The 12,923-nt window shown below is 34.3% G+C and overlaps 1 protein-coding gene across 6 annotated transcripts in view; it reads left to right on the forward strand.

Annotated features, from left to right (window-relative positions):
* Positions 1-12,923, forward strand: part of Ryr2 (ryanodine receptor 2) — a 659,796-nt gene that overhangs the window by 565,536 nt on the left and 81,337 nt on the right. For 4 of the 6 annotated variants that reach the window (XM_063260102.1, XM_063260104.1, XM_063260106.1 and 1 more), the window contains 6 exons: positions 276-388; positions 2,761-2,857; positions 4,785-4,888; positions 6,412-6,463; positions 9,251-9,304; positions 10,525-10,548. In XM_063260102.1, coding sequence (XP_063116172.1) covers positions 276-388; positions 2,761-2,857; positions 4,785-4,888; positions 6,412-6,463; positions 9,251-9,304; positions 10,525-10,548 — 444 coding nt within the window. The remainder of the gene's footprint in view (positions 1-275; positions 389-2,760; positions 2,858-4,784; positions 4,889-6,411; positions 6,464-9,250; positions 9,305-10,524; positions 10,549-12,923) is intronic. The other 2 variants (XM_063260107.1, XM_063260105.1) reach the window with 2 other exon arrangements.

Consider the following 12,923-nt stretch of genomic DNA (forward strand, 5'->3'; position numbering starts at 1 on the left):
TTTGAAACGATCTCAAATTTAGCTATAACTTTTAGGCATGAACTTTTCCAAAATAATTTGGAAAATAATTTTGTAGTTGGATTGTAAATTTATAAGTATTGGGCTGGGTATAAGCTCCGTAGTGCAGTGCTTGTCTAACATGTGTAAAATTCTCTGTTCAATCCTTAGCCCTCAAAACTAATCAAATAAAGAAGAAGTGCAGTTGCCCAATGCTATGTTATTGAGGGTAGTTTGAGGAGTGAGTAATTATGTATTTGTGTCTTTTTCTATCTCAGGTAGAGCATCCTCAGAGATCTAAAAAAGCTGTATGGCATAAGCTACTCTCTAAGCAGAGGAAAAGGGCTGTAGTAGCTTGCTTCCGAATGGCTCCTTTGTACAATCTGCCAAGGTCAGAGTTTTTAAATGTTTATAAAACTAAGTGTTGCTAATAGATTAAAATTATTTTTCCTGTAAATTACATGTATCTCTAATCTATCTTAACATGGTGCAGTTGTCCAAGAGAAGAATGGAGGATATTTATTTGTTCTGTGTAATACTTGAGTTTTGCTTTTTCAGACTTTTTGTGGTCTATAATGTAATTGATAAATGACTTTTACATACTGAGGAATATCTGCTCACATATATAAAGTAATCATAAGTGATTTGGAATGCATTCTTTAAAATGAAACTGTATTGATTTAACCAAGAATCTCAGCTTCCCTCCTGTTTGGCATTGGTCAACTTATTTATCTGACTTTGTGCTAGTTTTGTCACCTAGGTCGTGGTAGGATCTGTTATTATTTGTGCAATTATTAGCACTGGGAGAAAACAATTGATACTGTACTGACTGTACTGTACTGCATGGGAATGATGTAAATAAATTTGACAAACAAATTACCTTCTTTCAGAAATGTGGCAGATGTACTTGTCAATAAAGAAGTGACCTGGGTGAACGAGGGTAACATTTTAGCCTTCTGGTGATTCTCCTAAGAAACTTTGTACTTTTCCTCTGTGAACTTTATAGAATGTGACTCATGCTTATGACTTGTAAATAGGGCTTAGCTCAGATATGTCATTTAGGGGGGCATATATGACCTTCTTGAAAGTCAAATACTTTGTTTTATTTGTTTCTCAGTTTCTTTTACATACTTCTAGTTGTTGCAATACTGGGGCTGTTTGATTCTGACTTTAAGATACTTTATATTTTATTTAATCTTATAAAGTTTATATTTTCAGCACCATGGACAGCGAATGGTGCTAGGATAGTAAAAGAACAGATGCACATGTAAGAAAGTAAAAAATACAAAACTAATGCAAACAAACAAATACCACAGTTTTCCCTTCATTAAGATAGTTGAATTCCTTAACATAGTCGTAGTTACTAAGTTAAAATACATTGCATAGCTTCTTCTCAAATCTTGTGCTGCTTATAGTTTTTGCTGGTGCCAATGTCAAAAAGGATAGACTTGAACCTCATATTTTCACGCCTATTCCAGTTACTCCAATGCATTTCTCTAAATTCTATCAATTATCATGACCTATTTCACATCACTAGTCCTTCCCTTATTGGCACCTAATATGAAGTGGATGGTAGCAGAAACTCAGCAGTTTCTGTGGTGGCAGAGTTCTCACTCCCTGCAATATGCATATGTGTTTCTTATTCCAGTAGTTCTCCAACATGGTCTTTTAGGAAATACTGTACACTTAAATGGACTTAGGAAGTGTCCAGGCCTGAGTGTATAGAATTAGTATCTGCAGACCTAGCATCTCTGAGGTTTAAAAGCCACATAGATGATATTGAAATACTAACAAGTTCAAACATGTTCTTTGGGATTCCTCTTTTATGTTCAAGAATTTGTGGTAACTTAACATTGGTGCCAGCTAAGTTTTTCATTCTTTTCCTCTGGTTTCAAGACCCTTCCTATATCTACACCCCTTTTCTTATCCGTTGGCTCAACTTGCCACCCTGCAGTGACATCATTCTGTTCACATCCAATGTTCTATTATGATGTCATGAGATTTTTTTCTTCCTGGCTTATATGGAAATCTTACATCTCTCATTAATATCATGCTGAGTTCACTGTTTCTGCTAGCCTTTACTCATCTTTTCTTTCATAGATGGCTATCATTATTCCAAAGTTTAATCATCATTTATATACTTCCATAAATTCACATTATATATATATATATATATATATATATATATATATATATATATTGATACCGGGGAGCGAACTCATGACCTTGTGTTTGCCAAGTAGGCACTTATACTGCTAAGCTAAACCCCCACCCCTACACTTAGTATATTTTGCTTTGAAACCCTCAGGGCTTATATTTAGTGTTAATTGAACATATTCCCTATTGACATGTATTAATTGTGAGTCACTTTCTTTGGTAATAGCTGCTGGTTAATGAATAGCTCTCCAACTGCGCTTTCTTCTTTTATCTCATTTTGAGTCTTGTAACATGGAAATGTAGATGGGATTATTCTATGTTTAAAAAATATGAAAGAATGAAACTTGGGAAACTTGAATAACCTGACCCCTGTCAGAAAGCTGGAAAGAGACAGACTGAGGCAGGTTTTTATTCCAGGTCAGTATGTGATCCTAGAAACTTTGTTCTATTTGCTACAAAGTGCTGCCTCTGAAAAGAAGAAACAAGTAATATAAAGTTTATTTTGATTTTCTTTTTTTTAGTGCAGAGATAATCCAATCATAAAGCACTAATGAATTCCTTTTCGATTTTTTAAATCTTCTGATTGAACTTGTGCTTATCTTTTAGGCACCGAGCTGTCAATCTCTTTCTTCAGGGATATGAGAAATCTTGGATTGAAACAGAAGAACATTACTTTGAAGATAAACTGATTGAAGACTTAGCAGTATGTTTTTAGTATGCTTATAAAATGAAAGAAGGTTTGGGCTTAAATGGACTACGAAGGTGTAACAGTTGTCATATAACATGAAGAAAATATTGCATTATATTGGGTTTAAGAAACTTTTGTATTCCAATTATTACTGTGTTCAGTGTTTAAAGAAAAAGACTCTACTTATTTTCAAGAGCTATCACAAAAATTAAGTGGTTCAATATTTCAGATTAAAATGCAAGTTTATAGCTGATCATGATTTGTATATTTCTATGTTTTTTCTCAAAGCCCCTTTAATCTCAGAATCATGATAAACTATGAAAAGCAGAACTTTAAAATGTTATCCAGCTAGGTGTAGTGGTGCATGCCTGTAATCCCAGCACTTGGGAGGCAGAGGCAGAAGAATCTCCATGATTTTAAGGCCAGCCTGGGTTACATAGTGAGTTCTAGGATAGCCGGAACCCCATAGCAAGACCTGTCTCAAAAGATTAAAACAAAATTATCCAGCAAAAATAAGTTGAGGGTTACCAAAAAGTTGCTGACATCTAAAAACAAATGGGACAGTGGACAATAAAGTGGACATAGAAAAGAGGAGGCTGATGTTAATAGAGTGGATGGCAAAACAGTTTCCATCAACAGTGCTCAAAGAGGTTTGTGTTACTGAGGGCACCACCTGTTGGTGAATGACCACCATCATCTTTTGTAAGTTGAGAATCTATTTAAAAATTTGACAAAACAATTTTCCCAAAACCTCTGTAAGCATACAATGTTTCATAACTTTGTGGGGGTAATTTTTTTTTTTTTTTTGGTACCGGGAATCAAACTCACAACCTTACACTTGTCAAGCAGGCACTTGTGCCACTGAGCTAAATCTCCAGCCCTTATCATTCCCAACTTAAGCATCTCTTGCTTGAAAATTATTTTTTAGCTTGCAAATTTTGGGGGGATAAAATGTAATCCAGGTCTTAAAAACCTAACCATGATTTCTTCTATATGTTTTAAAAATCAATATGGTTCATCTTTAGAATCAAAACATTTAGGCCATTTGTATATCTTGTAGAAATTTACTTAGTACCTGTAACATTTTTATAGGCTTAAGATTCTTGAAAGAATCTCATTTGTGTAAATAGAATGGGCACTGAAGACATAAAATTCTTTAATTCATTTAATTAAAGATTAGGATTAATTACTACCACAAGCAGTAAAAATGTTTAATAATTGACCTAGTTAAAAGTTCTGTCCAATAATAGATTTTTTAAAGTAACTGAAAAAAAATGTATATGTAGCCCAAACATTAGATTGTTTAATATTCTTTGCCTAATATTCTTTAATAATTTTTCATCTTATAAGCACTTTGCATTGCTTGGTAGACTGTATTTTCATACTTAGCATGTCTTAAAAATTCATTGCAAATTTTTATAATCTAATCCTCCCCAAAAGCTGAATTTTATACAGAAAATACTCTTTCAGTTGGTAATAACTCTGCTTACAACCATAGTATTCAGAACTTTTAATTTCTGTGAGTCTTCTTTGCCCATAATGTTTTCATGTCTGGGAATGAATGTAGCTTGTTAGTAGAGCCCTTAACTGGCTTGTGTGAGGCCTTGTTTCCATGCTCACCCACCTGCCCTGCTACCACAGAAATAAATAAGATTATATATGTTTTTGGATACACAGTTTTAAATTGATACTATATTAAATATACAGCATATATGTATTATATGATATATATGCAAGACATAAATACATGTATAGAAATGTGTTTATGTGTATTACATGGTATGTGCATATACAACATGTACATGCATTATACACTTATCAGTTTATGATGCATGTAAGATTCATACAACAGGGAAAGAAGGACTTTTCTTTTGTTCTTTGTTCCTATCCCAGTTATTGCTCCTAGATTTGAGTGAATGTGACATATTTGACTTCTTTGCAGAAACCTGGGGCCAAACCTCCAGAAGAAGATGAAGCCGCTAAGAGAGTTGATCCTCTGCACCAGCTGATCCTTCTGTTTAGTCGCACGGCTTTGACTGAGAAATGGTATGGTGGGAAGGGTTTGCGTGATACATAGGAGGAACAAATAAAGGAATGTGTCTGAGTCTTCTGCGTCATGTATTCATGTTTCAGTGTCATCCTGTGCTTGTCAAAAGAGAATGTTACTCAAAGATCTCACTGTCTCTCATATACCCCAGACCAGCATTCATTCAGTTCCATGCTTTAATGGCATCCTGTAAATTCTGTTTCTTCTCTACAACTTTGTAATTCACTGATTTAGTTGAATCCAATTCTTTTTATGAAAGTGTGTTTCCCTTTATCATAAATAGTTTTAGTAATACAAGAAACCAAAGCAAATGCCTATGCCAAAAGTGTGTGGAGACCAGTGGTGACTCCAGGGCTTCCTGGTAGATTATGTCTCCAAGGTGAAGTGTCTTAGGAAGCCTTTAGGATCTAGGTAAGCCATTATCTCCCCTTGAGAGTAGTTCTGAGATCTGTTCTAATGATACTGCCTATTTTTTCTTGCCTTATGTAGTCTTAGTCATACAAATGTCTCAAAGCCTCGAAGGGTATGTTTTCACGGAGTCAAAGAAGAAATGTACTCTTAGGCTTGATAATTAAATCTTGCAGCACCTGCTTACTACAGGAGCACTGAAATGATTGGCACTACAGATGGGACATTACAAAGGTTATACAAACCTTATTTGCTCCCCTTCTTTGTGAAAATTGGCTTTGATACAGGTCTTGCCTATTCTCTACAGAACTAGGAGGATGATTTAATTATCAGTCCATAGCCCCACAGGTCTTCCCAGAACTTCTGAGGAATTCATGTGACCTCTGTGCATGCCATAACAATGTACATTTCTCCCTCCTAGCTACTGGGATCCATCCTTTCTCTTACTATTTCTCTCTTATTATTTCCCAACTAACAAAATCATCTCATCTTTAAGCATAGAGCAACTCTCTGCCATTGTCAGGTAATGAGGTATTTCCCATAAGTAAATTTTTCTTATACTTAAAGTTAAAATTGCTAAGGTAACTTTGCAGATTTCAGGTATTTTTTGATGGAAACTTTTTTCATGTATTAATGATTTCCCTACTTCTTTAAATAGAGGGTAACAAATATATTTTGTCCTTTCTCAATTTTTAAAAAATCATCATTATAACATCTTATTTTGAAATCTATAACACTGTAATTTGGAGAGTCCACCAGATATCAAATATCACTTCTGCTGCTGAAAGCACTTATTTAAGTTTGCTTGTTTCAAATTTTGTAGTTTGAAGAAAATTAAAGTCATTACATTTCTGTGTAAATCAATGTACCATATACTTTCTAAGACAAAGCCTCTGGCAGGTAAGGAGGGATGGCTGGTTAGGAGCTCCAAAGCTTATTCTAGCAATTTTTTTTTTAATTCTAACATAATTATAAATGATTACTATTATCTAAATTTTGTATTAATTTAAGTTTTAAAAGAATACTTTCAGGAAAAAATTTAGGCATTCATAGTATGCCCATATATGAATTGCTTTCTACCTAAAAATTTATATTCTTTCCTTGTTTTCCATAGCAAATTGGAGGAAGATTTTTTATATATGGCCTATGCAGACATTATGGCAAAGGTCAGTAAATACTTTTCCTACTTTTAATGCTTTATTTTAATAATGAGAAATAATTTTCATTTGACAAAGAATAAGAACATATATATGTAGATTAAAGCAAAATTTTGTTATATTTTAGGAGTGTCAGACGTGAGAATCTCAGCTTTTAATTTGTTGCATGAATCTAAAATATTGCTTCTCCATATTTTAACTTTTTATTTGCAGGTAGTTTATCAATTTTCCAAACATTTCTTTAACAAGTAACTCATTGCATATCAAGATACAAAGATAACATAGTGAATGAGAAAAAAAAATTATGTGTACATTATGGCTTGGAGTAAATCATCTGTGTGCAGACAAAAGTTAAATAAATGATTATTTTAAAACTGATAAATAGAGCAAATACTGGGGATGTTGAAAATATGTCACATAATATAGTGCTGAGGCCTGCTGAAAGGAATTCTTGGTTGTTGAATGATGGCTTAGCAGTGCTGTATTGACTAAGTGCTTATTCAGTTTGCTCCTGCTAAGACGAGGATGAATAAGGAGATGAGTAGAAAAGAATACTCAAAGTTTTATTGGGGTTACTGGTTTGGGTGCCATATCCTAAGCTAGATATCCCCAGAAGGATTGCAGTTACCAGATGAAGAGGATAAATACTGGACATATTAAAAGTGCTTATAAAACATTTAAGTGGAGATTTCAAACATGTAATTGGACATTATGTCTCACATCAGTTTCTAAGTATCCATTTGAGATTCAGTAGCAGTAGATGGACACTGAAGCCATAGGGGAGGATGATCTTGCGCCAGAAGAGAAGACAGCTTGAAAAAGAAGGCTGAGGACCAATCTTGTAAGGACAGAGGCCTAAGAGATGAATAGATTAGGAGCCAATATGCACGTGTGTGTGTGTGTGTGTGTGTGTGTGTGTGTGTTACACTCTATCAGAACATTAGTATGATCTGATAGACAAGTTAGAGAGGTTAGTGTGTGAACCACAAACCCGTATTGTGCTGAGGATGCACAAGGTAGGGACTGAAAATGTCTTGATTTTATGAAGTGTCCATGTAGCACAGTTTCGAGGACTATGGAGAGGGTCCCGGGGAGGCAGAAGTGCTGGACTGTGGGAAGTAAGTGAGGCTTCAGGTGTGAGATGTATTAGAAATGAGAGGGAGGTAAAAGAAACAAGGTGACAGATACCTAGATGGAACTATGAGGTAAAAGGGGAGTTGTTTTTGTTTGTTTGCTGTTGATTTCCTCTGCTTTTGAAAGAGAGCTCTAAGCACATCTGTTTCCTGCTGAGAAGGAACCACTAGAATGGACTCAGGGATAACTGGAGTGAACCCTGGTTATAGCAGTGGAAGAGAAAATGCTGGGGCTTTGTAATTTTATTTTAAATGATAACCCACATCAGAAATATATTTACCCAGAGTATTTAGAGAAATATAAAATACCTGGAAAGAAAAGTTTCATGAAATTATACTCTTAAGAGCACTATAATCTGTTATCTCTTATTTAAACAAACATAGATTACTAAATTGATTGCACATCAGGTTCATGGTTTAAAACTATAGTTTAAACAGTGAGTTTAAAACATAAAAGAGAAAGCATTCTTTGTAATGAAAATAAATTCTTCTTTTATAATGAAAAGGAAAGATTCTTCTTCTTTTGTAATGAAGAGGTAAAAGGGGCCATGCCCAGCAGGAAAAGGGCAAGCTGAAGTGTCTTCTGCTTGCTCTTTGAAGAAGAAAGGACAGTTACCTGCTGAGACTAAAAGGTTAGGGCATGGAGTCTGGACTGGAAAGTCTGAGTGGACTGCACAGCTGAAGGAAGCATTGTGCTAGTTGATGTGGCCTATTGACTAGAAATTTAAAAAAAAGGATTCCCAGGAAGTATAGAAAGCCTCATTCAGGCTGTTTTCTATGAATTTGTGACAGAAATGGTCTTGATTGTGTGGCTTCTTTCTAGCAATTCTCAGAACCAAGTACAAATTCAGGAAACACTAGTGCTTAGATGTGGCAAGGCAGACCACTGGTGAGGATCATGCAGTCATAGGTGTTTATACCTACTACTGAGGCCTCCTTTACAGCCTATGAACTAATGAGCATGTGCAGTAAAAAATGAGACGCTCCTGGTTTGAGAAAAGGCCATTTCTGATTACTAAAGTCCACCTCCTTAGCAACCAGAGTTTTAGCTGTGTGAATTAGATCAGAACACATGAATGATTTAGTATAACTCCTTAATGATTTCTGAGGGAAAGAATGCAATAGTCAGTTTTATTGTTTTTACGTATAAATAGAACAAAGTTCATTTTCTTCAACTAAGTGAAATACCATACAAATTAACTTAAAAATTACAAGGATCAATTTAACTAATGGGTGCTGCTGCTATTAATTTAAATTAATGATTATTGCATGTAGCTATGTTAGTGCATAATTAGGACAGCATAAAAAAGAACAGGACCCTGTCTTTAAGGCTTGTAGTTGGATTTGAATAAAGAAAATATGTGAATAGAAAAAAATACAAGAGTGAGTAGTATGTAAACTATGATGTGGACTTTAATAATCTGCTACATATATAATAGGCAACTTAATATTTTAAGTTTATAAAAGCATTATATATAGAATATGCTTTTCTTTTAGGTCATGAGTTTCTATTGATCATATTATCTAAGTATTCTATCTGGTATATATGTATTTAAATGATGTTGATAATAAATTAATATAAAATACTTGTTCTGTATTAAATAAGCCTTCTGTCCTCTCTACTTCACCATATTCTTGTTTCTTTTTTTTTAACCCATGTTAGAGTTGTCATGATGAAGAGGATGATGATGGCGAAGAAGAAGTGAAGAGCTTTGAAGTAAGATGAATCCTTCTAGAATTGCCTTTTCTTTATTTGGAACATTGTTTCATAGCTTATAACAGACCTTTATGTTTCTTGCTTCATGGCTTATTGCAGCTTATTGTATTGAGGAACTGCATGTCAGAGCTGGATGGACAAACCTGAGTCCTAACATTTGCTGAGGTTAAGACCAAGGAGCATAGCATAGCTGACCAATAGAGTAAAGCCCATATGTTCAGAATGAGTGTTCCTGAGATCTCTAAGAGATGAGACTGCTTCAAACTACTCTCATTTCAGTAATGTTGTTGTCTGGAATTTCAAAGAGATGTGTATGGGAAATATTTACTGAAGAGCAACATGGCATCAACTTTCTAATTACACCTTTGGTTGTGGTATTTTTTTTCCTGAATTGAAGTCTTAAAAGATTTGGCCTCTTGATTTCTGCCTGACTGGGTCACTCATTCCCTGTACATATGTAGATGGTGGCACAGGATGCAGGATGCAGTTTGCTTGCATGAGGTAGGAGAGCACCTATTTCTAGGATTTGATTCTATTTTATGGTTATTTTCTCAAATAGTCTCAGCTGTTAAATATGTCATGCAATTTGAAATGCTGCTTAATGTTAATTAGCTGAAAGAAAAGCTAATATTATTTTTCCCTTTGCTTGTAGTATACTTTTGCTTTTCTGAGAATAGCTATTTATTGCTATTATTTTTCTTATTTATTGACTTTTTTTTTTAGAATTTTCAAAAAGAACTTGAGTGAAGGAAAGGGTTTAGCTTAGGTTAGATTCTTTTTTTCTTATTAATTTACATGACTGGACTTTGAGCTAGAAATCTGGAAATAAATCAATAGCCAGCAATGAGTCTTTAATTATGGTGGACCCACAAAAATGTATAGCCAAAGAATGAACTGAGAACAATCAGTGCCGCTTCCTGGAACATTTTTTTATCTGCATCTCTGCAGCATTGTGTTAAAAAAAATGTGAAAAAGAACTACTTGGAGAATAACCCATGACTATTGCTGGCTGGTGAAAATGCCATAGGATTAATTTCCTATATAACACTATGTGTTCTAGTCTCAAATCCATCTTTTTGTTAGGAGACAGATAAATTAGAGTGAGCTGCAAACAGCAAATGATATTGTTTTCCTGAAGCACATACCATTTAGGGTCTCTTGGTTGTGTTTAGAGCAATTGTTTATTGCTATTTTGCTTCTTGTCCTCATCCTTCCTTAAGGTCACAGGATCCCAACGCAGCAAGGTAAAACTATGTATATGTGTGTATTTGTCTGGGTCTGAGTTTTGGTTTCTTGTGACATTTACCTTTGTTAGACCCAACATCTTGGACTCTTTTGTGATAAAAGGTCTTGAAAATCTTTCTACAAGTTTGTAGCTCCAAAGCAATTTAGTCTCTTAAGTATCCTTTCCTTGATTTATTCTTCTTGCAGTTTAAGTGACTCATATTTTGAAATTTTATCCTCCTTCATGAGAACTTTGACCTGCAGACTCTACTGGATAAAACAGCTCAGCCCTTTAACAGATAAATGTGTATTTAGGGATATTTTGATGCAGCTTCTGGTCTCATCCATCTTAATGTTTTCTGTACTATTCTTGTTACTTGAAAGCAGACCTAGTAAATGGTATTGCTGGTTAGATTGGACAGTAGTCTACTTTTCATTGTGCTATTAGTATCCAGTGATTATATGCCCTGATTTCAGTATTGACATTGGCAATCTATTAGAACTATATGACTGTTTCTGTATCTTAATAGTTTAAATATTTGATATGGATTTTCTTTTCCTAAGAGAAAACATTTTGGTCTAGAAGTACAAGATTTTTTTTACTTCGGTGTGGATAATGTTCGGTGTAAACTTTATTTCCATTGCACTATTTTGTAGGAAAATTTATCATAAACATCCCAAGCAGACAAGGCCTGGCTGTAACATCTTTAGTCTGTAGGTGGGAAGTACTAGCCAAATACTTGTGTAGCACCACCAAAAGCAAAGTTTTTCAGTAAATGAAAACTTCTGTTTTCTCTTCTGTTAGAAAAGTGAGATATTTGCTACTAAAATAAATTCACATTGTCATGAATAATCTATTTAGAAGAAACAAATTTTACTGTTTAGCTCACTAGTATATTTGAAAGAATATATTGTTCATGCAGTATTTCCTGAACTTTGTAAGTGCATGAAAAGTGCATGAAGATACTGCCAGATACAGTTCCAATCTGATGCACACAGTGGTTAATGTCACACAGTAGATATAACTTTAATAATATTTCACAATAATGAACCTACAAATAACTTGATAGATTTTGACTACATAGTCGGTAGAATTCCTGTGAATTGTTGAAAGATTAAAGCATGTAAGAACCTGTAACATCAACAAAAGGTTTGATCACCTAGTTAATAAATGCATTCATATCTCTTGAGTCTGCTGATAGCTGTACAAAAAGGGTGGGTGGTACAGGACAGGATGAGAAGGGATTGTCAAGAAAAGCATCTTACTTTGAGGCAAAAATGCAGTGTTGGGGAGACCTAAAGGCAAGCCCAATTTAATAAATAGGATCAAATTTGGTGACTTTGGAAAAGCTGCTTATTCCAGAAAGAAGTATAGGAATGACTGACAGTGGAATCTCTGTAAGCATAGTATAGAATTCAGGACAAGCTATGAGATGAAAAGCAGGTGACATGTACAGCCTGACTGGAGAGATAGAGCTGCCTGCATTTGGATTTAGAATGTTAGGCACATTCATGTAATGATGAAACCTGGTAATTAATCCCAAAAATAGGAGGTTAGATAAGCTGCTTGAGATACGCTTTTTAAGTTGCTAATGATTTCCACATATTCATATGTGTAACACAGTAGACCAAATTTGGAGGTTTTCACTTTCTAACAAGTTGTTTTACTGATCTTCATGTGATTCTGGATTTTACATTTGATTCTTTATGATTAATTTTGTAAGGTGGAACTCTGCAACATACACACCCTGAGAGTACATGATATGAAACTGTACACTGTTGAAAACCAGTTGTATACAATCATCTGCAAAGATGCCCACCTCAAGGTTTTTGATACCAGCAACACTATTGAGAAGTTTAACAAGACAATTGGATTATTACATTCTTTAAACTTTAGTAGCCTACTAGATTTTTTACACTGGTAATTTGACATAATTTGTATATAATCTAATAGTGGAATTTTTCATGTGAATTATAAGGAATCTGGAGGGTTCTTTGGCAGTTTCAATAGTTCTTACAACAAATTGTGTTAAATAAGTTTGTACAGAATATAAAATGTATGAGTCTTATTGGTATCACTGGTTGGTAGTTAATATTTTTTGCAGTTGCAACTTAAATTATTATTGAATACTTAATACTTAAATTATTATTGATGACCTAAAGTATTCAACAAAGACACTGAGAAGAAAAAATAAGTAGATATATTTAGTTTGGCATCTTAGATAAGATGTATCATTTGATATTAAAAATAAATATTTTAGAGGAATATGGGAAAGCTCAAGAAACAGTAATGCACATCTGTAATCCCAGCTGTCTCGGAAGCTGACCCAGGAGAATCACATGTTTGATTCTTGCCTAGACAATTTAGTGAGACCTGGACTCAATCACAAAGTAG

This window comes from Cavia porcellus, unplaced genomic scaffold, assembly GCF_034190915.1.
Source record: "Cavia porcellus strain 051 isolate PalLab524CR breed Dunkin Hartley unplaced genomic scaffold, mCavPor4.1 scaffold_13, whole genome shotgun sequence".
NCBI lineage: Eukaryota > Metazoa > Chordata > Mammalia > Rodentia > Caviidae > Cavia > Cavia porcellus.